Source organism: Pongo pygmaeus, chromosome 1 (assembly GCF_028885625.2).
Source record: "Pongo pygmaeus isolate AG05252 chromosome 1, NHGRI_mPonPyg2-v2.0_pri, whole genome shotgun sequence".
Lineage (NCBI taxonomy): Eukaryota > Metazoa > Chordata > Mammalia > Primates > Hominidae > Pongo > Pongo pygmaeus.
Window position 1 is genome coordinate 16,085,499 of NC_072373.2, and position 27,582 is coordinate 16,113,080.

Sequence of the window (27,582 nt, forward strand, 5' to 3'; positions counted from 1 at the left end):
TCTGAAAGCACTAAAGAAGGACCTGTTTCAGGCCGTTCCCCTTGGCTTGTAGACGGCATTCTTCTCCTGTATATTCACATGGTGTCCCCTGTGTGCATGTGTGCCTCTGTGTCCAAATTTCTCCTTTGCATAAGGACACCAGTCATGTTGAATTAGGGTCCAGATGGACACTAAGGGCCTCAGCTTAACTCCATAATCTGTGAAGACCCTACTTCCAAACAAGGTCACATTTAGAGTTACTGGGAGTTAGAACTTCAACATCTTTTGTGGGAACATGATTCAACCCATAATGAGGAGTGTTTAAGAAAAAGGACAAGGGAGAAGAATTAAGTCCATGTGACATTGTTTCCCATGGATTTATTGTGCTTCTCATGCTGTGTTGGGTGCAAGTGGTCCTCCTCTGGCAGGTGCTAGGGAGCATGGAGTATTTCCTAGAGCAGTGTCTTGTTGGTGATGTATGGGTTACCCACTGCCACTCCTGGTTTCTGCAATTAAACCATCACCCTGTCAGAGCAGGAGGAGGTGGCAGAGGAGAGGGACAGACAAGGAGCGAGGCCAGTCCAGTATCAGCATCTCCTTCTGCCTCCTTGTGCAGAAGAGATCAAATGCCTGAGCCAGTGGTATGAGATAAGTCAGGTGGACATGGGGCAGCTGGGAAGGATGGAGAAACTCCTTGTCATGTATAATGCAAGGAGAGAAACATCTCAAAGGAAGAAGGAAACATCAGATGATTGAAGGAGGAGAAATTCAGGTGAATAAGGAGGTAGAAGCATAGAATAATATTCCTATGTAATTTCTTTTTCTTTTATGATCCCTCATATATGTTCACAATATTACTCTGTGCACTTTTCCTTTCATTATAAGAAAAAATATTCTTTATTTTTATCCCCAGGAATAAGGTGAAAGTTATTAGTCCGCACTCATTTCCTGTGCTCAGTCAGAGACTGGTGACCACTGGCTGGAATTTACATTGCTTTCCTTGAGCAAAAACCTCTGAGTGGGACTGGCTTTGAAATTATCCTGTGGGTGAGAAAGCCAAAAGGTCTCTGATTCTTAGTACCATATTTCAAAAGGAGCAGTCACAAAACTAGAGCATGCCTGGAGGAGTGTGTAGCCACATGGCCTGTATGGGGTCTGGAAACTGGGTAATGGAACTGGGAATGTCCAACCCAGGGAAGAAACACTTGAGTGCTAGAGGTACACACAATAGCTTCAGATCCTTAAAATGCTGCCAGGTTGAAGGGGAGGGATTTTATTCTCTTTTGTAGCCATAATAACTAGTTCCAGCAGATAGAAGATGGGTTACAGCTCAGTACAAAGAAGCCAGTAAAACGGTTTGGGTTAGAGCTGCCCTACCATAGAGTAGGTTGCTTAGTGAAAATCTCTGGCATGGAAAAACTTCAGGCAAGATGAAATGTCCATCAGTTGTAGCCTGGGTCCAAGCACTGGATGGGTTCTTTATCAAATGGCCTCTGCTCTGTGTTTTTTTTGTTTTTGTTTTTTCAGACCTGGGAGTTTTAGGTTTTATTTTTGGTCCTTAGGTTTATAAATCCCAGCCAACAATAATGCATCTTCAATAATGGAGACTGTAACTTTGGAGATAAGTGGAGGTTTTAGAACCAATCACTGGATTGTACTCACCTTTCCCTAAACACCCAGACGTCCCATTTCTATGTCTTGTTTAAAGGCTCATTTCTTGGCCTCAGTCCATATGAGGACATTTAGTTAATACACAGATAGGGCACATTGAAGACACACAATATATACATTCACATTGACTTCATAGGCTTTAGTTTTATTTCTGTGCCATTTTAATTCTGCCTGCTTGCCCCTCAAACCTGCAAATATGGTAATTTATATCACTCACATTTGATAAAAGAAATAAGCTTAAGCTACTATATTTTTATTTATGAATTTTGCTTAAAAAGAAGTGGAACTGTGCCAGAAGTTTCTGCATTGACTATAATTATTAAGGAAAATAAGAAGTTAGGAAGAAGTGAGAGAAAATTATAGGCCCACTCAGTGGTATGCTAACAGAAAATGTTTGTTCACAGGGAAAATTATGAACAGCCACAAAGACTTGTTAATTTTTTACTTCTGGAAAAAAAAAGGACAAAATAATTTCAGCAATTTCAAGTGTCATTTTCCTAAAGTCCTGGTAACATAACAAGCATTTGGCTGCTTTTTCCTTCACGTTCACTGCAACCTGACAGATGAGACACATGGACTCCCTCTTCCTCCCATTCCACCTCCACGACATTTATTTTAAAGACTAGAGCTTTCCTCCTCCAGGATGTTTTGGAGAGGATCTAGTGCATGGACCTCCCTGTTGACTGCTGTTCTTCCTGTATTGTTTCATTAAGTTCCAATTCTACACCCACAGCCAGAGCATCTCCAGGGATGACTTTCTGGTATTTCTTACCATTTTATCTTCCTCATGCCATTTTTCATTGTGTTCCAATTCTTTTCATTTCTTTGGGTTTTGTTGCATTGGCTAATGTATTTCTTATACAGAATATCTCTTTATCCTTGATTTACCAAATAGCTCCCAATATCTGGCTTTGCCGTTCATATCATTCCATACCTAGACTTTTCCCTGTGGTTCTTCATTCTCAGAGTAGTTTTTGTCACATACACATACAGCATTTGGAAAGGCAAATAATAAATCTCATTGGACCTTCCCTCTGCCCTGATCCAGAATTGGCAGATATAGCATAGCACAAAATTGTCATTGCTGGATTTTGACCCCAGAGTAAAGAGAAGCTCTTTTCAGTTTGTTTGAAATTTTACGGAATTCTGTGGATTAAAATTTCTATGCTCATGACTATATGTTCTGTAATTAAATTTCTATTTATTTCTTGTATCTCTCCTTTCTATTTATAGAAACTGAAAAAGAAATTATGTCTTATATAGTTATGTCTAGCATATCAGTATTTGTGCCTTTTTGTCCGCTTTGGTTGAGAAATAAACTGCTTTCAGATGCTCTACTTTTTTACAATATAGTTGAATTCTTGCCACAAAAATTATCACAACAAAATCACCACCTGTATCGAAACATGGCTCCAACACCAACCACAGCCCCTATTATTATAGATAGCCATGTTCATGACATAAAATTTTACTTTCACAAAGACTTTGAACAGTTCCTCAGTACTTCGTTCCATAGTGAATTTTAACCAACTTTTTTTTTTTTTTTTTTTTAATACTTTAAGTTCTAGATACATATGCAGAACATGCAGGTTTGTTACATAGGTATACCACCTTTTTTTTTTTTTTTTTTTTTTTCGAGATGGAGTCTCGCTCTGTCGCCCAGGCTGGAATGCAGTGGCGCAATCTCGGCTCACTGCAAGCTCCACCTCCCGGGTTCACGCCATTCTCCTGCCTCAGCCTCCCGAGTAGCTGGGACTACAGGCGCCCGCCACCATGCCTGGCTAATTTTTTCCAACTTTTAAAAAGAGAATTTCAACATCTTTTGTGGGAACAGAATTCAACCCAAAACAAGGAGCATTTCAGAAAAAGGACAAGAGAGAAGCAAGAACTAAGTCCACGTGATATTATTTACCATCTTATGGCCAAAGGTGCTATTGTGCCCATTTTAAATAACCCAGTAATATTAACCAACTATTTTAATCAAATATTCAGAGAATGGGTTGTGCAAATACTCTCATCCTTACAACTTCACTATAGGAAGTTAACATTTCCCATTTTTCAGAAATAGCTGAAACACCCTCACTTACCATCCTCCTCCTGTTGTTCACTGTGCTTTGTGCATATTTTAGGACATAGTTCCAATATCTAGACATATTGGATTTCAAATCAAATTTCCTTAGTTTTATTAAGGTTTGCCAGTACTAAACTTCATTGACATACAACCCAATAATCAGAGACAGAAAGGAAGACAGATGTCTTATGGCACTGCTAATGGGAGTTTCTGTGTTTCTATGAAACCCAGCTTCAGTAGAATTAAGCAAGAGGCAATGGTAGGAAAGTTGCTGTAAAATGCAGCTCTACTATAGTTTTCCTCCTCTAACAAAATAGTTCTCTGAAACATTGAATTATAACCTACAAATGTTTTCTCCAAATGTGCAATTTCATCATTCTGATGGGAGGTAGCACAATCTCTCTCTCCTCAGCCAAGAGCACCTTCATCTACCACGCAATCCATCTACCCTAGAATCAGTGTCACATTATCACAAGTGCTGCAGTCAGGTAGTTCCCACTTGACAGCCTTGAGCTCTGACTTAACTCTGAGTTTCCAATTGGTATTTAGGATGTAATAGACTCCAAGTTACTCAAGTGCTTGAGGGTACAGAAGCACAAAGCAAGGACACTCCTTGGCCCCAATTTTTGCTCCCCTCTCGCATGCAGGAAGAGATTCCCGTAATTACTGTCCTGTGATTTTTTTGTCTGTGAGGCAGAGTCTTGCTCTGTTGCCCAGGCTGGAGGACAGTGGTGTGATCTCGGCTCACCGCAACCTCAGCCTCCCGGGTTCAAGCGATTCTCCTGTCTCAGTCTCCCGAGTAGCTGGGATTATAGGCACATGCCACCACGCCCGGCTAATTTTTGTTTTTTTTTTTTAGTAGAGGTGGGGTTTCGCCATGTTGGCCAGGCTGGTCTCAAACTCCTGACCTTAGGTGATCCGCTCACCTTGGCCTCCCAAAGTGCTGAGATTACAGGTGTGAGCCACCATGCCTGGCCTGGCCTGTGTTTTTTTATGTTCCTGTAGTTTTCCCAGTTGCCTTTCTTTTGCCCTCATCTCCCCCATGTCCAAGTCTACTCTTTCAAACTGAAGATGATTCTACTCTCACTCACCACCCCTGAAGTCTTTGCTCAGTCCTGGGCTTGTGTGCGTTCCTTTCATCAGTACTTCTTTATCAGGATCAGCTCCTTGCTGCATCCACAGGCACATTTCCGTCTCAGCCTCCAGTTTCCTCCGGGTGAGAGGAGTCTAAGATTGCCTCCACGGAGGTTGCAGTGAGCCGAGATCGCGCCACTGCACTCCAGCCTGGGTGACAGAGCGAGACTCCATCTCAAAAAAAAAAAAAGATTGCCTCCAGTATTCCTGGGTGGGGTGGTTTGGAAGGGGAGAGAGACAGCACTGCAGCAGGAGCCTTGGCAACACAGTTCCCACATGCTTATCGTCAATTTTGTTTGTTTGTTTTCAGTATTTTTATATTGCTTCCCTGCTATTTCCCTCCTTGGGCTCTTCCCGCAAATCAACACTTTCTGCACTTATCTTTTGGAGCAAATTGACATGCTGTTTTTTGGTGGTTCTGGTAAGTCGTTTACATTCTATTCTTCCTGTAAAGGAATTCAGAGTTCAGATAAGGACTAAATAGCCTTAGGCAGGAGATGAGTGGCTAGTTAGGTTTTCTTTGTCCTGAGCATTTAAATGACTTCAGTTTGGATCAGTCTGGGTGATGATGGGCCTGTCCCAATTTCCTGTAGCCAGATTGGAAGAGGTCTACTTAGCTTGGTTGAGCATAAGCACAGAGACAAGGAAGGGTAGAGTTCTCTGTGATTTGGAATAGGTTTGAAGCCCTTCAAACTGTTCCCTAAAAAAACACTCCATGTGTGTGAATGTGTGTGAGCATGTGTGAGTGGATATAAGTGTGTGTGTGTGTGTGTGTGTATTTGAGCACATACATGCTCAAGTCTGGGAGTGCATCAATGTGAGCCTGTGGGTTGACACTGTGCTGTGTATTGTGTGTGTACCTATAGAGACAGGTGACCTGTGTCCCTAAACCATCACTGTGACCCTTTTAATGTCATACTTTAGATTCAGACCAAGATGGATATAATCTCACGACATGACATAAATTGCTTAACTTTTCAGCCTACTCTTCTCTTCTCTGAATGGAAATAAACATCATGACCTCATAGGGTTGCTATAAAGAGTAAATGAAATCATGTGCATAATGCAATCACTGTTACCACCCCCATAACACATACACGTACACACACACACACACACACACACTACATAGGGACACTTGCTTGTTCCCTTTCCCGTCTCCTCTCTCCTCCTGCCTTCTCCCTCCTTCTCCTTCCCATTTATTCTATTGAATTGCTATCCAGGACCTTTTCCTTGACCACCAGCTTTCAACTGTAAGCCATGAGGTCTCCCTACCTTCATTCTGACACACACACATAGTCTTTTAAGAACTTGAATTTTTAGTTAGGTGGTAGTCTCTTTCTTGCACCTATGAGTCACCCAGTGCCTTTTGATGGATCCCATAGATGTATTCTTTACCCCTTCAGCAGGCATCTTGTATGTGAATGTGCAACCATCTCTTTGCTGTTTTACATTTGTTGATTTTAAGAATGGCTGGTCTAGAAAACAACTGTTGATGTTTGTGTTCCAGCTGTGTCTGGGATAACCTCGGCTTTTTACAGCGTGGCCCGGAGCTTCTTGGCTGCCGCCCTGCTCCACGCGGTCTGCTTCAGTGCAGTGAAGGTAGGTGTGAGGACCATGGGCCCTCATCCTTCTCGATTCATTAAATTAACTTGTTTTTTTAAACAACTGAATGTTTTCTCCAAAATTACAAGAGAAATCGGATCTGTGCAAATCAGGGAGTGACTGTGTGGCTGAGTGAGGCCTCAGTAATGTTAGAAGACAGGTCAGGATGCCTGGTTGGCCCTAATGTGAAAGGCCCCCCACCTCCTGGCCTGGCTTCCCCTCTGCAGATGTCTCTCTGCTAATATCGGTTAGTGACACTGGGAGGGGCTGCTGCTTAACATGTTTTTCAATGGAACCTATGTGTCTGCCTTCACTTCCTGAAATACCCTCAAAAGACAATAAAGGTATACAATTGCTTAAAGCTAGATAGACAAGAGGACAGAAGAGGATATGACAGCCACAAAATGTTAGAATCTAGAAAACAGAGGGAGTATAGACTTATCCAGAAGGGGAAAATGCAAACCTAACCTGGCAGCAAGGGAAGCTACTAAGATGATGAGAAAACAAGATAAACACGAACTTCAGGAAAACACAAAGTTGTGTCAGGCAAGAAACATATCTATTGTAGGTACCTGGCTCAGCTGTGAACCATGTTTATGTAGTAATCTGAGTAATCATCATGTTATATCGCTAATAGAAGAATGGGGGAGGTGAAGTGTGATGGAGGAGTTCCAAATCCTGTCTTCCATATTAGAAAGTCAGCAAATAACATCTAAAATGGAAAATAAAAATCAAGAAATAGCAAAGCAGGTATTTTATTTGAAAATATGGAAGTAAATATGGAGAAGAAACAGCTGAGTCATTGCCTTCAGGAAGCAGGAATTAGAGCAGGGGTTTGTGTAGGTAGGGACCACTACTGTTTGTTTTCAGTGTTGTAGAGCTGTAGAGTGGCCATTAAGTCGAAAAATAACAGTATGCATAATGTCCTCAGGGACATCTTCAATCAGTAACAAATAAATTAATATTATACATATTTCTGGACTTATGGTTTAACAGTTTAAACCACAGGTACTCCTTTGATAAAACAAAAATTAAATGTAAAAGAGTAAATAAAAATAATATATGTTCTAAAGTGTTTTTAATATAAATCACATAACATTTCTTAACTCACTTTTTTAAAAGATTAACTTAAATCATATTAAACTGATCAATGTCAGTGGCAGAAAGATAATTGTTCATTTCCCTTTGTGAGAGAGAATGAATTCAACATTTTTCTCTCTCAATATTTCACAGTAATCAATGGAGTAATTCTTTATCTTGCTCCTACTATTCCTATCATATAGATATTTTCTTTCAGAAAAAAAGGGGAGGGGCCTGGGAGGAAGGTTTCTGTATCTAATATACAAAGGTAATTTATGTGCTTGTAGTGGCCCTGTTTGTTACCACATTTATCCTATCATGTAGACCAACAATTATCTAATCAGTGTTTCTGGTGTTCTTTGTTTTGACTTATGTTTGTTTACTCAATCATAGGATCCCAGGTATACTTCATTTAGGAAAAGTACTTGGATGGGTATTTTCTGAGTCCTTGTACTTCTGAGAACATCTTTCCACTGTCTTTTGGTAAAATGGCTGCCTATACAACTCTGGGGTCACAGGTGTTTTTCTGCAGGCACCTTAGTATATTGCTCTGTTGTGTTCTGGAATTATTTGTTTGCTTGTTCATTAATTTTTAAAAGTCAGGTTTAAAGTTCAGCTTTTAAAAATGTCCAGTTTGGTTAGTTTTAATAAATAAATAAATAAATAAATAAATAATCCTACAATCAAGTTATGAGAGCATTTTCACCAACTCAAAAAATGTTCTTGAATTCCTTGTAGTTAGTCTCCTCCCCTACCTCCAACCTCTGGCCACCATTCATCAGATTTCTGTCTTTGAAGCTTCTTTGGAATCAAATCTGTCAGGGCATGATGTATATACAATAAAATCCACTAATTTCAAGTGTACAGTTAGATGTATTTTGACAACTGTGTGTAGACAAGTTACCACCATCACAATCATGACACAAACTGTTCCCCCATCCAGAAGTATGTTTTTGTGTTCACTTGCAGTCAGTCCCCTCTCCACACAATGTTTTTATTTATCCTAAGTGAATACCTGAGTGAGATTGCTAGATCACATGGTTTTTATTTAACTTTATAAGAAATTGCCAAACTGTTGTCTAGTTTCTATACCATTTTTCATTTCCCTACCCTCACATAATCTTTGATTTCCAAGTGTTCCAGGTTCTTGCTGACACTTAGTATTCTCAGGTTTTTAAAAAATCCATTCTCGTGTGAACCAGTATCTGATTATAGTTTTAATTTGCATTTCTCTAATAATGAATAGTGTTTGAACATCTTTTTGTATGTTTGACATTTGTATAACTTCATTGATGAAAAATTTGCTCACCTTTTGTCCATTTAAAAATTATATGTATGCCATATTATTGAGACATGAAAGTTCTTTACATAATCTAGATACAAGTCCTTTATCAGATATATGCTACACACATTTTTTTTTCAGGCTGTGGCTTGTCTTCTCATTTTTTTAACAGTATATTTTGAAAAACAGAAGTTTTTAGTTACAATGAAGTCCAATTTATCTAATATTTATTTTATGGTTTTTTTTTTTTTTTATATCTTACCTAGAAAACATTTACCTAACCCTAAGTCACAAATATTTTTGTACTACAAGTTTTATAGTTGCATTATATTTAGATTTGATTTGAATATACTTATATTTAGATTTGAAATCTCTTTTGAGATGATTTTTGTGTGTGACATGAGGTGAAGGTTGAGATTTACTAGTACCATTTGTTGAAAACACTAACCTTTCTCCATTGAATTATCATGGAACCTTTGGAACCAAAAATTAATCATTTCATTGTTCTGTATACCTTTCTTTATGTTACTATTACATTGTTTTTATTACTGTAGCTATATAATATGCTTTGAAATCAGATAGTGTGTCTCCCAACTTTATTCTTCTTTTTCAAAATTGTTTTTGCTATTAAAGGTCATATTTCTTTAAAAGTAAGTTTTAGACTATGTTTGCCAATTCCTACCAAAATTTGCCAAAATTTTCATTGGGATTATGATGAATTTGTAGATCAATTTGGGGAGAACTGACATCTTAACAGTAACTTTTTGATCCATGAACATGGTATATTGTTCCATATACCACAGTCTTTGTCTTTGTTACTTCGTTCTCAGGTCAGGAGTATTTTGTATCTTTCAACCTACAACTATTGCACCTTTTTATGCATTATATGTTATTTTAAATGGCATTGTGTTTTATAATTTAAATTTTCAATTGCTAAGTAATACTAAATACAATTTATTTTGTAATATTTCAGCTTGTATCTTGCAAGCTTGCTAAACAAATGTGTTAGTTCTGGTAGCATTTTAGTAATTTCTATGAGATTGTCTACCATAGATTGTCATGTCTATCAATAAACACAATTTTATTTTCCTTTGCAGCCTGTATGCCTTTGATTTCTTTTTCTTGCTTTATTGCAGTGGCTAGGACCTCCAGAGCAATGTTGACAAAGTGCTAACATCAGACATCTTTGCCTTGCTCCCAAGTTTAGGGGAAAAGTCTTTCACCATTAAGTATGAAGTTAACTATGGAAATTTTCCAGATACCCTTTATTGGGCTGAGTCATTTCCCTTAGATTTCTAATTTGCTGAGAGTTGTCATCATAAATGATGTTAAATTTTGTCACTGTTTTTTTCTGCATCTATTGAGAAGACCATATTGATTTTTTTTAAAGCAATTGATAGGAAGAATTACATAAATTGACTGTTCAATGTAGAACCAACATTCCATTTAAAGGATGGGCCCCATTTGGTCATGCCATATTGTCTTTTTAAATATATTGTTCAATTTTATTTACCAATATTTTGTTGAGAAATTTGATGTCTATGAAGTTTCTAGTTCTCTAATTTTTTTTTTTTTTTTGAGATGGAATCTCACTCTGTCACCCAGGCTAGAGTGCAGCAGTGTGATCTTGGCTCACTGCAAGCTCCGCCTCCTGGGTTCACACCATTCTCCTGCCTCAGCCTCCCGAGGAGCTGGGACTACAGGTGCCTGCCACCACGCCCAGCTAATTTTTTGTATTTTTTAGTAGAGACAGGGTTTCACCATGTTAGCCAGGATGGTCTCAATCTCCTGACCTCATGATCTGCCTGCCTCAGCCTTCCAAAGTGCCGGGATTACAGGTGTGAGCCACCGCCCCCAGCCTAACTTTTCTTTTCTTGTAATGCTTTGTCTTGTTTTGATATTATGTAATGGCTTGATAAAATGAGTTGGAAAGTGTTTCCTTTTATATTCTAAAAGAGCTCATATAAAATAGCTCATGTTCTTACTGAATTTTTTTATATAGTAATATTTAGTTTTATTGATCTCTTAGATGAAATATGTGTTATTTTATACTCATTAAGTGGTCAATTATCTCATAAAGATATTTTAAAATCTTTAAAATTATATTTCATTTACATTATTTTAAAAAATTATTTCTGCAATGTACACTTCTTTGTGTAGATTCATCTTTCTGCTTGCCATCATGTTTCTCCTGTCTGAAGAACTTTCTTTAAGAAATCTCATTGTGCAGGTCCGCTAGTAATAAAACTTTCAGCCTTTGTCTGAAACACATCTCATTTTGCCTTCACTTTTGAAGGATATCTTTACTGGTACAGAATTCTGCTTAAAAGCTTTTTTCCCCTAGTACTTCTAACATGTTCTGTTTTCTTTTGTCTTGTGTAATTTCTGATAAAAAAAAAATCTGCTGTTATTCCAATATTTGTTTCTCTGTTAGTAATGTTTCTTTTTTCTCTGACTGCCTTTAAGATTTTCTCTTTGTCCTTGTTTTCAGCCATTTGACAATGCTGTGACTAAGTGTATGGCGTTTATTTTTTATTTTACTTAGGATTCTCTGAACTGTTTGATTTGTCAGTTGTTTTGGAAAATCTTTAGCCATTCTCATTTCAAATATGTCTTCTGCCTTGTTCTGTTTTTCTTTTCTTCTTGGGCCTCCAATTATATACATGTTAGATCGTTTAATATTGCCCCACATCATTTGTATGCTATAGTCTTTTTTCCACTCTTTTTCCTTCTTTGGGTTTTAGTTTTAATAATTTTACTGACCTATCTTGAAGTTCACCAGTTCTTTCTCCTGCTGTGTCTAGTCCGATGATGAACTCACCAAAGAACCAATATTTCTATTTGATGTCTGTAGATAGCTTTCATTTTTCTTTTGAAATTACCCATCTGTGCATGAACGATGTCCATTTCTGTCACTAGATTCTTTAACATATTAATCATAGTCATTTTAAAGTTGAGATTTTTGTAAATTATCTGGCTTTTTCTTGTTGTCAGGCTGTGAGCAGGACACTTGGATTTCTACATCTGAATTGGAGGCATCACTTCTCAGTGTTTAGTTTTGAAGAGAAAAACAATAGGACTAAAACTTCTTTCTTAAATTTTTGTAGAATTATTTCCTACAGTCTGAAGTTTAAAAGAAGTTAGTGGACTATGATTAGGCGTGGTTCTCTTCCTTAAGTTTTCTGGAGCACCATGCCCATTTTCACTTTTCATATTGAAGACTTTATCTAGAGGAAAAGTTTCCCTGTTATGTTTTGATTAATGACATTGTTGATTCTGTTCACATAATATGATTTAATTTTTCACAGACTTTAACTTTTGGCTGTCTTTCATGGCTCTCATTTATTTTTCATCATTTTCCTCTCCTTATAGTTTTCCTTTGAGTTCTGGTACAGTTTCTAGAGTTTCTCATTTCAAGAATGAAGAAACCAACAAATATTTATTGAGAAGTTATTGTGTACTAAGAATTATACTAGTTTATATATATACTAGTTATAAAATATAATTTATAAAATAAATTATCATGTAAAATAATTTGATAAATTATAATATAAATAATATATAAATTTTGTTTATTATTGAAATATATTAAAATAATTTATAATTATATATAATATATAAGTCTAAATAATAAATACAAATTAAAATGTATTTATTATTACAGTAAGAACTCTTAACATGAAATCTATCCTTTTAACTTTTTGTGTACAATTCAGTATTGTTATCTGCAGGCATAATGTTATACAGCAGATCTCTAGAATTCTTTTGCACTATTATATATATTTTATATAATTTACTTCACGTAGCATAACTGAGACAAGTACTATTATCCTAATTTTACAGTTATAAATTTTATTTTCTGCATTGTTTGCTGTTTGGTCTACTGCTAAATTGCAGTTTGAAATTTGGCATTCATATTATTCGACCTTCATAATTGCTTGTTTAGCTTTAAAGTTGAGTCTTTAAATCAGATATTTTCTAAAAATTTCTTTTTTTTGATGTAAATATGCTTTAGAAAGCTTCTGTAAGTGGTACCTTTAGAGAAATATCTCATTTCAAGAATGCTTTTTGTTTGTCATGTGTTTTTTTTCTCATTTCGCAGTGAGAATATGTCTTTGATAACCTAGCGTCGTCTCTGTTCAGTTCACAGACCTGTTTTGTGTTTGGCCTGTAGAATGTTTAAAATTTTTTTTCAAGCCAACATTTAATATTAGGACAGTCAGTGTCAAAATATGATTCTCCTACTTCTCTTAAACAATGTGAAGATCTGGCAACACTGGGCTGACCTTTCCATTTGGTAACAACCTGCTGACACTGAATAGTAACTCACAGCTACCACAAGCTCACAGGTCTCATCATGTCCTGTCATCTTTTATGCCTGAGCCACATAATGTATTTATGTCACTTGGCTGCCCACATTGATGTTAGATTTTATGACTTCTGTCTTATAGTCAAGAAAGAATTGAACTGGTTTCTGTTAGGGAATTGTAAGACTCCTTGGTCAGATCTTTTCAGAGGTACCTCATGTCTGAAACACAGGAAGAGAGGAAAATGAAACAAAACATGTTTCAGTAATACACTACTAGTTCACAGATGATTTTTCCCAGGGAAAATGTCTTATTGATGGAGTTTGGGGTAGTTATATCAGGAAGCTCATCACAGGCAGTAGATATGAAGAAATGCCTGGGACAGTGGTTATCTCTGTTTTACCCTCTTGCTCTAACTTCTGCATCCATGACCTGATTGAATCAATCCTGCCGCTTCTATGACAGCAGGAGTTGCTGCAGACTGCCCATCCACAGACGTGCAAGGCCAAGTGGTAAAATGTCTGCTAACCCCTTGGTCTGTACTCACTTCCAGCCCTTCCGCCTCTCATTTAGGTGATGTTAGCAGAGGTCTTTTCCTATTTACTTCCTCAGTGCACTACTGTATTTCAAATGGGGAGAGGAGTTGGAGTCAGACCTTACAATCTTCTTTCAGTCTAGACCCATCTGTAATATAAGGTCTGGCATAAATTCCTCAGGGTCTATGACTTGTGCATGAGTAACTTGCTCTGGTTCCCAGTGTGGGTTCAGGCTTTTCTCTTTTTGAATATTTTATTGGACACTTAATGAGCTCTAGGGAGAGGGAGATCTTGTTCTTGATGTTCTTGATGCCATTTGGACTGGGACCCCACACTTTACCCTTCTTGGCAACCCTGAATAGCAGACAGCATCTGATGTAAATATCATTGTACTTGATTAATGGAAATGGAAATATGCAAGCTCTCTGTAGCTGATGCAGAAGCTGAAAAGTTTGTATTCTGTGATAGTCAACACGTATTTATTTGTTCAGCAATAGCTCTGCCGGGTACTGTAAAGATATGGGAGGAGGAAAAGACATTCCTTTCTCCTCAGGAACTTAACATGCATTTGACAAATGCTGAACACCCATAATTATCTGTTCAGATACTCTCAAAAGTAATGTGCATTCATGGATTGTTAGACAACTTTTTCTTGCAAAATTCTTAAAGGTTTTAGAAACTACTGAAGAATCGGGTATTCAAAAAATAGAGTATCTTGGGTTTTTACCTAGTTGCTGGACAGTTACTGTTATTCCCTCACCTCCCCAAATGTGGCTCCATTTTCATATCAGACATTGCTAATTGATCACAGCATTTTTTTCTAACTGAGGTCAGTAGTACCTCGGGCTGCCCAGGAGATATTACAGTCAGCCAGCACCAACTGATCAGAGCCGGCCCAAGAGATAAACTCTATTCTCTATCCTGGGCTGAGACTTTTATTTCTGTTTTCTATTCAGTTTATGGTTTGTTATAGGTGTAAGTCATTGTTGGATCAGAGTAAGTGATTCCATTTTGAAAGCACGCCGTTAACTCTGTGATGGAAAGAAACTCTTCGAGGACTCTGGGGTTTACTTAGGTGTTGAAACAGGCTTTTGACCAGTTGAAACTGGGGTACTTTGGGAAGGTTTATTTCATCTCAGGGAGGTATTGACTTCCCTTTCTCAGCATAGAACAAAGATCACTTGCAATAAATACTATAGTCTGTTGTAAAAACAAACAAAAAAAACCCTTAATGTTCTAACCGTATTTTGAAACACCTTTTGGTAAAAATAGAGCCATTTGAATTTCTTCCTTCTCATTTGTACGTCCTGAGTTTTCTAATGGTCTCAGACTGACTCTCCACTTTAAGACGCAGCACCTATTAAATGCTGTGAATTGAATGAATGTGGTTAGCAAATTGTCAAGAGGGTCCTTAGGAAACAAGAAAAGCTCACCCATCTTCAATCTAACTCCCACTTACCCAGAGCTGTGATTCTACTTCTTGTTTAATGATGCTTTTGTTTATACCTTTTATGCTTACTCTTTGCATTGCTGGAATTGATTTTTTTTTTTCCTTTCATCTCTAGCGCATCGTGATGGATTGATGGATCCTTGTGAACCATTTCAGCATGTCAGCTGTGTTGCTAGAGATACAGTTTTCCATATGGGTCATGATATATGTGTTTATTTCCTTAACTTTTATTATTATCACTTGGTAGAAGCAGATTCAGAGACCATGAGTTAATTTTGTCCTCTGGAATATTAATTAGGGAAAGAAAATTTGATTCCTCTTTTAATTTCATATTCTCTTTGACTCATCCAAGATGGTACCAAGTAACATATAAATGGACTCCCTCATTGACTTAAATAGTATTCGACAGTGATATACAGAAACAACCAGAATATTTGCTCTTTGGAGAAATAGCTCAGTAGTTAATTAACTGGGCTTTCTGTGTCTGGATAAACTATGATTTCTATTTTTTATTATCCTTTACAAAGAGATTTTTTTATTGATGGCAAGGGGATCCGGAGGTTGAAGCACATTATTATAATTTAATGTTTCCCACGTATCCTTAACAACTGCTTGCGGGGGAGCTTTTCCCATATTTCTTCTGGGTCCTACAGGATTGCAGCCTAACATCGTGCTACTTTACAGGCACTCAGGGTTTAAAATCTAATTGTAAATGTAAAACAAACTCATAGTTCTAGATATTATTTAATGCTGAAGTGGACCTGAGATGCCTCCTAGTCCAATTCCTTCATTTTATTATTTAAAATGAGGAAATGAACATCCAAAGAGAGATTAAGTAATTTACTCCCCATCACACACCCCAGGTCCCAGATCCATGTCTTTTCAGTCTTCCTTTTGTGCCATCCTCACTACCACACTTGAAGTATAAATATATTTGTCTAGTTGAAAGAACAATTCACGGCATATAAGATAGTTGCAGATCAATGGTTCTTTAATCTACAAAATAATTTCCCAAGTGTCTTCTCATTTGCTTCTTACTATATCTCCATATAATCGATAAGGAAGATATCAACATTCCTGTTTTCCAGTGGTGAACCTGAAACACAGAATGCTTATTTGCCTGAGGGTACATGACTAATTCACATTGTTTTTTCCATTGTAAAATGGATTAGTAGTACCTACCGCATGTGGGTGTTGTAAGCAAATAAAATCAAATCAATAATGTCTATAAAGTGCCTGGCTAAAGGTTCCTGTTAAGTGGTGTGGGAGGTTGAATTCTAAGATGGCGCCAAGACTTCTATCCCCTGGCGTACATGCCTTGTACAATTTCCTCCCCTTGAATGTGGGCAGGACCTGTGAAGGGGGTGGGATGTCACTCCTGTGATTAGGTTACATTATCTGGCAAACTTGAAGGGATTTCACAGATGTAGTTATGGTCCCTAATCAGGTAACTTTAACTTAAATTAAAATTTAACTTAAAAGGGAGATTGCCCGGTGCGGTGGCTCATGCCTGTAATCCCAGCACTTTGGGAGGCTGAGGCGGGTGGATCATGAGGTCAGGAGTTCGAGACCAGCCTGACCAACATGGTGAAACCCTGTCTCTACTAAAAATACAAAAATTAGTTGGGCATGGTGGCTTGCACCTGTAATCCTAGCTCCTTGGGAGGTTGAGGCGGGAAAATCACTTGAACCCGGGAGGCAGAGGTTGCAGTGAGCCGAGATCACACCACTGCACTCCAGCCTGGGAGACAGAGCAAGACTCTGTCTCAAGAAAAGGGAGATTACTCTGAGTGGGTCTGACCTAAAAAGGGAGATTATTCTGAATGGGTCTGACCTAATCAGAAGAGCCCTTTAAAAGGGGGTCCAGAGGGCAGGGATAGAAAAAGCAGTAGAGACCCTCCCTTACTGGCCTAGAAGAAGTAAACAGCCAGGTTATTAACTGCTCATGGAGGTAGCAACATGGCAAAGACCTGGAGCAAAGGCCTCTAGGAGCTAGAACAGGTCCCAGTGGACAGCCATCCAGGAAACGGGGACTGCAATCCGACAGCCAGGGGGAACTGAGCTCTGCCCACCACCAGTGAGCGTGGAAGAGGACCCCGAGTGTGAGATAAGATGAGAGATCCAGCCAACACTGACATTTCATCTAGGAGACCCTGGGCAGAGGACCCAGCCACACTCTGCTCAAGCACCTGACCTAGGAAACTGTGAGATCATACATTTGTGTTATTTTAAACTGCTAAGTTTGTGGTAATTTGTCACACGGCAATAGAAAGCTAATACCAATGATAACTATTCTTAGCATAAATAATTGGTGGTTATGATGACTGTAACCACAATGTTAATAATGCTAATAGTAATAAATTTGAAGATATGTGGCATTATTTCTGACGGCTCTGTTCTGTTCCATTGATCTATATCTCTGTTTTGGTACCAGTACCATGCTGTTTTGGTTACTGTAGCCTTGTAGTATAGTTTGAAGTCAGGTAGTGTGATGCCTCCAGCTTTGTTCTTTTGGCTTAGGATTGACTTGGCGATGCGGGCTCTTTTTTGGTTCCATATGAACTTTAAAGTAGTTTTTTCCAATTCTGTGAAGAAAGTCATTGGTAGCTTGATGGGGATGGCATTGAATCTGTAAATTACCTTGGGAAGGATGGCCATTTTCATGATATTGATTCTTCCTACCCATGAGCATGGAATGTTCTTCCATTTGTTTGTATCCTCTTTTATTTCCTTGAGCAGTGGTTTGTAGTTCTCCTTGAAGAGGTCTTTCACATCCCTTGTAAGTTGGATTCCTAGGTATTTTATTCTCTTTGAAGCAATTGTGAATGGGAGTTCACTCATGATTTGGCTCTCTGTTTGTCTGTTATTGATGTATAAGAATGCTTGTGATTTTTGCACATTGATTTTGTATCCTGAGACTTTGCTGAAGTTGCTTATCAGCTTAAGGAGATTTTGGGCTGAGACAATGGGGTTTTCTAGATATACTATCATGTCATCTGCAAACAGGGACAATTTGACTTCCTCTTTTCCTAATTGAATACCCTTGATTTCCTTCTCCTGCCTAATTGCCCTGGCCAGAACTTCCAACACTATGTTGAATAGAAGTGGTGAGAGAGGGCATCCCTGTCTTGTGCCAGTTTTCAAAGGGAATGCTTCCAGTTTTTGCCCATTCAGTATGATATTGGCTGTGGGTTTGTCATAAATAGCTCTTATTATTTTGAGATACGTCCCATCAATTCCTAATTTATTGAGAGTTTTTAGCATGAAGGGTTGTTGAATTTTGTCAAAGGCCTTTTCTGCATCTATTGAGATAATCATGTATCTGATCTTTGACAAATCTGACAAAAACAAGAAATGGGGAAAGGATTCCCTATTTAATAAATGGTGCTGGGAAAACTGGCTAGCCATATGTAGAAAGCTGAAACTGGATCCCTTCCTTACACCTTATACAAAAATCAATTCAAGATGGATTAAAGACTTAAATGTTAGACCTAAAACCATAAAAACCCTAGAAGAAAACCTAGGCATTACCATTCAGGACATAGGCATGGGCAAGGACTTCATGTCTAAAACACCAAAAGCAATGGCAACAAAAGCCAAAATTGACAAATGGGATCTAATTAAACTAAAGAGCTTCTGCACAGCAAAAGAAACTACCATCAGAGTGAACAGGCAACCTACAAAATGGGAGAAAATTTTCGCAACCTACTCATCTGACAAAGGGCTAATATCCAGAATCTACAATGAACTCCAACAAATTTACAAGAAAAAAACAAACAACCCCATCAAAAAGTGGGCAAAGGACATGAACAGACACTTCTCAAAAGAAGACATTTATGCAGCCAAAAAACACATGAAAAAATGCTCACCATCACTGGCCATCAGAGAAATGCAAATCAAAACCACAATGAGATACCATCTCACACCAGTTAAAATGGCAATCATTAAAAAGTCAGGAAACAACAGGTGCTGGAGAGGATGTGGAGAAATAGGAACACTTTTACACTGTTGGTGGGACTGTAAACTAGTTCAACCCTTGTGGAAGTCAGTGTGGCGATTCCTCAGGGATCTAGAACTAGAAATTCCATTTGACCCAGCCATCCCATTACTGGGTATATACCCAAAGGACTATAAATCATGCTGCTATAAAGACACATGCACACGTATGTTTATTGCGGCATTATTCACAATAGCAAAGACTTGGAACCAACCCAAATGTCCAACAATGATAGACTGGATTAAGAAAATGTGGCACATATACACCATGGAATACTATGCAGCCATAAAAAATGATGAGTTCACGTCCTTTGTAGGGACATGGATGAAATTGGAAATCATCATTCTCAGTAAACTATCGCAAGAACAAAAAACCAAACACCGCATGTTCTCACTCATAGGTGGGAATTGAACAATGAGAACACATGGACACAGGAAGGGGAACATCACACTCTGGGGACTGTTGTGGGGTGGGGGGTGGGGGAGGGATAGCATTGGGAGATATACCTAATGCTAGATGACGAGTTGGTGGGTGCAGCGCACCAGCATGGCACATGTATACATATGTAAGTTACCTGCACATTGCGCACATGTACCATAAAACCTAAAGTATAATAATAATAATAATAAAAGAAAAAAAAAAAAAAAGTAATAAATTTGAAAGTAAAACCTAAGTTTTAACTCACTTTTACTTATATCAGACTTCACATTATATTTTATGGCTAGAATTGTATCATTTCTAGCTGCAAGAGACCAGGAATAATAAGTCTTTTGGCTGTCTGAACAAATTGCAAGGAAGTATCTGCTGCTGAGGATGAAGGGGAAACCGATCTCAGGCAGCCAGCCCGTGCTTTCTGCCATGCTTCCCTTCCTGGTCAGCAAAAAAATAGAATTGACCCTCAAACCTAGTTACTGCTGGATTATTATGACCCTCAAGCTTGACGGTGTGAGCTGACACTGAGTTGGGGAAAAAACAGGAAGAATATTGATAGCTCAGAAGTTGTTCAAAGTGGAATTACAATTGTTGAGTGAAGTAAGATTTGGACTTGGGGGTTTTGGTAGTAAGCCCCGAGAGCATGCTGGGATCAAATCCAGAAAACGTAGTGACTGATGGGGAGTGAGGGATACAGAGAGGAGAGGGTAGGTGAAAACAGCGTTCTAGGCCCAGAGTTTGAGCTGTCATGACCCTAGTAGTGATGGAAGACAAAACTTGTTTCAGTGACAGCAGCCAAAGTTTATCTTCTCTCTTCCAGAATCCTGAGGACAACATTATCCTATTGATGTTCATTCTATCCTTGTTTTTTTCTCTATGTAATTAATTCTATGTGAAAAATATAGATACTTACCACAATAACTAGTAAAGTAAAAGCCTGTTTCCTTGTGTGTAAAATGGGCAATACTTTTACCTTCAATGTGTTTTAAAAACTACGTGCGGTCGTCAATGTTAAGCAGCAAGTCAGGTAGTCGCTGCCGAATGCATGGGAGCTGTTGCTGTGTTTCTTCTTGCTTGTACATACTTTTCATTGCTCCTTGAAGTCACAAACTGGTTTATATATGCTTCTTTTTATGTCCTATTAGTGTGTCACATAAAAGGTATGCTATAAAAAATCTTGGATTGAATAATTACAGATAACTTGCAAAAGGGCAATGAGAAGGAAAGTAAATGTTAATGTTTTCCCTGAAGTACACGTATTTGTGTGTGTGTGTGTGCATCTCTGTATATTTATCCATGTAGATATAGATAGACTTGGATACATGGGACCCGTTATTCTGTCTTGCCAGCTAACAATCTCATTTTTCTTCAGTACCTATCTCTAAAAGTGAAATACTGTCTTGATTCATAAACATATCATGTTTTTCACCAAAATGAAAAAACAGTATGAAATAAGAAGAATCTGCTCCTGGCAGATAGTGAAGTCTGACTTGCCATATGTGTTCACATAATTGTTCATTTATTTATGGGACACATATTGACCTATAATTTAGGGTCAGTGCGAGGCACTGGGGGAGCCCCTCCTGGGGTGTTCAAGGTTCATGAGGAATATGGACAAGAGCTGCTACAGGGGTGCACTCTAGGGGTTGGGGGATGCCAGAGCCTAGAAGGTGTCCATTGCACACCCACACGTGCCAGCCACATGACACTCCGCAGGCCGTGTGTGAAGTAAGAAGAGAGAGCACAGTTCAGGGACTGGGTGACACATCTTTCCCTACTAAATTTCGAGAACTTTATGGGCCCAGGGCTCCTTTTACTTAAAGATGGGATTCATGTCAAAAATAGACCTAGAAATAGGGCTTATACAGAGTCAAAATGGTACAATCTCGTTCTTATTTTAGGATGTATAAAAACCTCAATCTCAAAAATGCCCCTATGTTTAATGCAATAAAAAAATCAGTTTCTTTAAAAAGAAAGTATTTAAACCTGATATGAAAGGCATAGCAAAGTGAGAATTTGGCCAGTTGATATTCACTTTATAGCCAAACCCTCAGTTAGTCTGTCCCATAAATTCCAACATAAGAGGTGTCTAAAATTTCTAAGAAAAAAAATGCTGGAATTCAGACTGTGTTCAGAGTGTGCTTTTGTACAAAGCCGAACTGCCCTATGCATTCTCGTCAGATAATTCCCAAATGTATGTGAAATCTACCACAGAATTGCAGGACTATTAGACAGTTTTATTACTACCTCATAAAAATATTTCAAAACCTGTGGGAGTTTTATGAAACCAGCACTCATCAATCCTTATCATTCCCAATTTTGAGGCCCATGAGATGTGTCTCAGAGCAATTAGAGATGTTAATTTTGAAGCAAACTGTCACATGATAAATGCTTCATTATCTGTGGGCAATAGACCATTTAAAACTTTATCTCTTTCCAAAATCTTTATATCTTTAGATATACATTTGTAAATTTTAAATCTTTATAAAATTGATCCTTTCTTCCTCTGAGCCGTTGCTCTACATGTGTTTCAACAAGCACTGAAATAGGCAACAAGCACTGAAATAGGCAGGTAGCTCAATAGATTTCCAAACACTGTTGCGTGGATGGATGCATAAATGGATGAAACAGCCTGTAATGCTGGGAACTTGTAAGTTACAGTGATTATTAAAACATCCTAACCTTTTTTTAAAATGAAAAGCGGTGAGATGTCTACATATTTTTCACAGTTAGCTATATACACATTTAAGGTGGTGGGGTACATGGAGCACTGAATTCAGGGCTGCGGAGGCTGGTACTGGTCTTACCACCTTGGGCAAGTCTCTTTCTTCCTGTCTCCTTGCTTGATCAATAACTTGAGGTGAGACCATCTCAGTTATGAAGTTCCTTCCGACTCTAAAGTAATTTTCCTTGAAGATAGTGGGTTTTGGAAAATGGCAGTCTGCACATGAAGGGATAACCCGTGATGTTGATAATCAAGTAATCTCTCTTGTCCTTGTTTCCTTGAGAAATCAACCTCCAATCTGAGGGGTGTGTGTGTGTGTGTGTGTGTGTGTGTGTGTGTGTTTATGTATGTATACATCTGCATCAGTTGAAAAAGTGAACAGTTAACCTGGAGAATGAGGGTGTTTCCAGGAGAGAGCCTCAGAAGATCCAGGTGGTTCGCTTTGTTACCATGTGTCAAAACTCAGGGAAGGTCAGTTTTTTTTTCTGAGAAAGAGTTGTGTGGAAGTTTGAGGTTGGGCAAGAAAACATGAAAATTAGCACCTGGAATATGGACTCCTTAACACTTTGTATCCCACCCTTTTCTTGGAAGAATAAGTGTGCCCCGCTGGCATCACTTTGCTTTTTCTTGTTGAAGGACATAAACATCCTTCTTCCTGCCCCTGTGGCCACATTGCCATTTACTCCTGTTCAACAATTTACACTGAAGCTATTAGTTATCCTTAAAAGAAATCATATGTAATGGAAGAATGAATACAGACTTCTACTAATATAGGACAGAAACCAGGAGTGTAACAGCTGTCCTTGGTGTTTTTGTTGGAAATGTTTGATTAAATATTGAAGTAGAGAGAAAATGAGAGGAGATTTAGGCAAGGAATATTGAGAGAATAAAAGTAGGTAAACTCAATTATCAAAATATATTTAGAGCCTGGACTTAATTTATTGTCAGCAAAGACCATCCATCATGGGTACCCTTTCTTTTCCAATTAATGAAAAACTAACACTGACATTCAACTTTGCTGGGGACAAGGCTGTTTTAAATCTCATAAGAAAGGTGTCGTCATCCCCTTTTTACAGAATAGGAAGCTGCACCACCGAGAAGTTAAGTGCCTTCCACAGAACAATTCATTTCAATGGTGAGTGAGCCTGGAACCAACTTCTGCCAACACTTGTTCCCTTGACCTTTTCTCTGATCCATGTCATGAGAATTATTTCTAGGGTCTTAGTTACTCATTCCTCATAGGAATTTCTTCCAGCGTCTGCATATGAATGGGCTACATGTGAGAGAAAAGGTTGCACCTTCACAAAATCATGAATTAAATACACAGCGCTGGTTAGTGCAGATGAATCAATGACAAGAAATAGAAGTTAGCAGGTTCTTCTCCTTTGGAAAACATTTTGTGTTTATTGTGTAACGGTCAAGTATGAAATGAAATAAGAGAAGCCCTAGGTGGATGGACAGAGCAGGGTGAAGTCGATGTAAGGATGGAAGAGCCAGCCCTATCTGCCCTGCTTGGCTCTTCCAGAAGCCCCTGCAGTGGAAGGACCACGTTCTGCATTTGTGTGCAGGGATCCACTTAAATGCCATTCCTTTGACTCATGTGAGCTTCTGCTTCCTGCTGTGTAGCCCCTCGGGTGTTCTGTGAGCAGCTCATTGTCCCCTCATCTGTCATACTTGACTGCAGTTACCCATGTGTCTTTCCTTTCCAAGACTCTCTCTGTCCTGTTCATGGTTATGCTTCTGGGTACCCAGCACATTGTAGGAATGAATGAATGTTTGATGCGTGGACTCTTAGGAAAGCATAAAACTCAAGTTTCAGAATAACTTTCCTGTTGCTGGGGCTACTGTTTGAAGGAATAATGAGAAGCACATAGTCCAAAGATTGCCTTTTATCTGATAATCTCATCACTTCCACAGCATTTCACTGCCTGATCCACATTTGATGTAAACTACTCAATTCCTTCATCTTCTTTTCTTGCTGAAAATTCTTGTCCACATGAGTCATTATGAAAGCTGAAACCTTGTAGTCATTCTCGCAAGGATATGTCAGGGTGCTAACATTTGTGTCAGGTACCGGGGAAAGAAAGATGCAAGGCTGCCCTTTGTTGGGGAGTCCAGTGTCTGGGAAAGAAACATGCAAGGCTGCCCTTTGTTAGGGAGTCCAGTGTCTAATGTGAAGGCAGACAAGTAAACGGTGGGACTCACTGAGAGGTGCCTAAGGTGTCATGGACACATATGAGATGCTGCTTCAGGGATGGTGTTGCCGGTAGCATCTTGAAGGGGCTTGTGCCATCAGATTGCCCCAGAATGTCTTTTCTAACATGGATAAAGTTGCCAGCTGCCTTCGAGTTCGAGCTAACAAGTCTTATTGCAGGTCGTTTTCATACCAAACATAATAAAACAACATAGTAAAAGTGTTTCCACCATTAATTCAGTGAAACATGCTGAAGAGCTACTCTGTCCTTGTGACTTAGCAGATGTGTATGTGCAACTCCCGTGGGCAGGTGCTCTCTGCTGAGGGGCAGAGCCCAGCTATGCCCCTGATAAACAAAGGAGACACTTTAAATGCTACCCTAGAGATGTTTAAAGGTGATTTTGATGCACAGAGGAGGAGGATTCCGTTCTGCCTGGGAAGTCAAGAGGAGACAGCACTGAGCAGGTGGAACTTCTTATACTGGGCACTGAAGCATGGGTAGGAGTTCACCAGGTAGAGGGGAATGGAATGGAATGGAATGGAATGGAATGGAGTCAGGGCAGAAGAGCCCTCTGTGCAGATGGAACCATGTGGGCAAAGGCAGGAGGGCAGGGAGCAATTCATCTTTCGGGTTTTGCTGCTGTGCGTATCCCAAATGTGAGGAAGGATGCTGAAAAGGTGGGCTTATGCATCTGCCTGTGGAGTAGATTTCATTTGGTTGGTAATGAGGAATCATTGAAAGATACTGAGTGAAGGGCACAAACGATCCGATTAGCCTTTTGGAGAGGAGAACCACTCTGTCACTATACAAAGGATAGAGTGTGGGATCTGTGGGGTGGGGTAGGGTGTGGATACTGAAGGGTGAGTCCCCATTAGGAAGCATTAACAGTAGTCCTGGGACAAGACAGTGGAGGCCTTAAACAGACAGAGTGGAATGGAAAGAAGAAGCAGATCAGAGCAGCATTGAAAAGGTGTATTGATGGCACACAAGGATCAGGAGACTGTGGAGACAGTGGGAAAGAAACAGCTCTCAGGTGTCCATCATCAAGTGGGGGCTGCACTGACCCCTCCCATGTCAAAAACTTAAATCACCTGGGTTACAGAAAGGCACCCTCACAACAACCATTGAGTAGGTATTGTTTTCCCTTGTTAAAGAAGAGGAACCCAATGGTCAGAGATGTCTAGTAACTTAGCCAGTGTCACACAGCTCATGGTAGGACCTCCACTCATGGGAGGTACCCGGCTTGACTGAGACTACTGAGTCATTCACTGATGACCAGGAGTGAAATGTGGAGCTCAGAACTTCAAAAGGCTGAGATGGCACTGAAAGAAAAAAGAGGGATAGTGTATGCTGTAGACTGAATGTGTCCCCCAAAATTCATGTTGAAACCTAATCCCCAATGTAATGGTATTGGAGGCGAGGGCTTTGTGAGGTGATTACAGGTATTGAGGGAGGAGTCCTCATGAATCAGATTAGTGTCCTTGTAAAAGAGGCCCTAGAGTGCTCTCTTGCATCTCCTACCATGTGAAGACACAACAAAAAGGCATCATCTAAGAATCAGGAAGCAGGGCCTCCCCAGGCAACAAACCTTCTCCTTTCTGCACCTTGACCTTGGGCTTTCAGCCCCCAGAACTGTGAGAAATAAATTTCTGTGGTTTATAAGCCACCCAGTCTGTGATATTTTCTTATATCAGCCCGAACAGACTAAGAGAGTACAGTAGCTTTCAAGGGCAACTGGATCAAGGGGAAGGAGGACTTTTTTTTATTTGTTAAAGATGTCAGCAACTGGCCGGGTATGGTGGCTCACCCTGTAATCCCAGCACTTTGCGAGGCCGAGGCAGGCAGATCACCTGAAGTCAGGAGTTCGAAACCAGTCTGACCAACATGGTGAAACCCTGTCTCTACTATAATAAAAAATTAGCTGGGTGTGGTGGTGTGTGCCTGTAATCCCAGCTACTCGGGAAGCTGCGATATGAGAATTGCTTGAACCCGGGAGGTGGAGGTTGCAGTGAGCCGAGATTGTATGACTGCACTCTAGCCTGGGTGATAGAGAGTGACTCCAGCTCAAAAAAAAAAAAAGTCAGCAACTTAAGCATTTTTATAGGCAGGGCAGAGGGGACCAATGAAAAGAGAGTAGGACATCCTAGTGTGAGGGGAGAGCTGGGCTCAGGGAAGGAGGAAGTACACCTCTCCCTTGGATACTGGAAGGGAAGGCGTTACTGATGAAAACTCCAAAGAAAGAAGAGGTCCATGCAGGATGCCTCATCACTGGGTTTGAGTTTTTCAACAAAATTGGTGGGGAAGACATCTGCACAGAATTAGAAAAATAATAAATGCAGACATGGTACCTTAGAGTGCTGGAAAAGGCACCCCACCCTCGGGGAAGCTGATCTGAGAGGCATGCAGGGCGTCCTGGTGTGGGGAGCTGTGTGGAGAGTGCGTCTGGAGGCAGTGAGTCTTACTTCCTTACTTTGTAGCCATGCAGCTCAGCAGCCTCAGGGAGAGTCAGCTCCCTGCAATTTGCTTTCCAGGTACTGCTCTTGGGCGTTTAGGCTTCCACAATGGGGAAGATAAAAAAATACATTTTAATTTCTAGGAAAATGAAGCATGTAAAAATAAAATCACTTGCTCTATCCAGTGTATCATTTGCTTTTCCAGCCTATTTTAGCAGTTACAGTGGACAACTGCTAAGCACACTTGACTCATTCATTTATAGATTTCATTTAAGCACAATTAACCCATCTTAAAAAAAAATCTTGAGAGAAAAGTATTTAAGTTCTTGACTAAATTCAGCTTTCAGAAGGCATCAGTGATTCTGCTGATGGTGATTGAGAAGGTTAAATATGTAGACGTTTTCTTCTTGGTGTATGAGAGACATGTTTGTGTTGGTGGGAGCAGCAGGTGTGTGTGGGAGAGGAGCTGGAGTCCCAGGCCACCACACTGGTTGGGGTGGTAACATGTATTTCCCGTGTTCTGCTCTGCCAGGCTGAGTACAATGTGTTGATAACTGACATCTGTGCTTCTATCAAATTAAACCTGAAGTGCCTCTTTTCATTTCAAATAACTTTGCTCTTTCCTCAGGTCACTATCTTTAATCTTTGTTAGAAATGCTTGTTCC

At 39.3% G+C, this 27,582-nt stretch overlaps 1 protein-coding gene across 3 annotated transcripts in view; it reads left to right on the forward strand.

Annotated features, from left to right (window-relative positions):
• The window catches only part of PCNX2 (pecanex 2), a 319,512-nt gene that overhangs the window by 90,730 nt on the left and 201,200 nt on the right, over nt 1–27,582 (forward strand). For all 3 annotated transcript variants that reach the window (XM_063671047.1, XM_054479339.2, XM_063671060.1), the window contains 2 exons: nt 5,166–5,276; nt 6,366–6,457. In XM_063671047.1, coding sequence (XP_063527117.1) covers nt 5,166–5,276; nt 6,366–6,457 — 203 coding nt within the window. The remainder of the gene's footprint in view (nt 1–5,165; nt 5,277–6,365; nt 6,458–27,582) is intronic.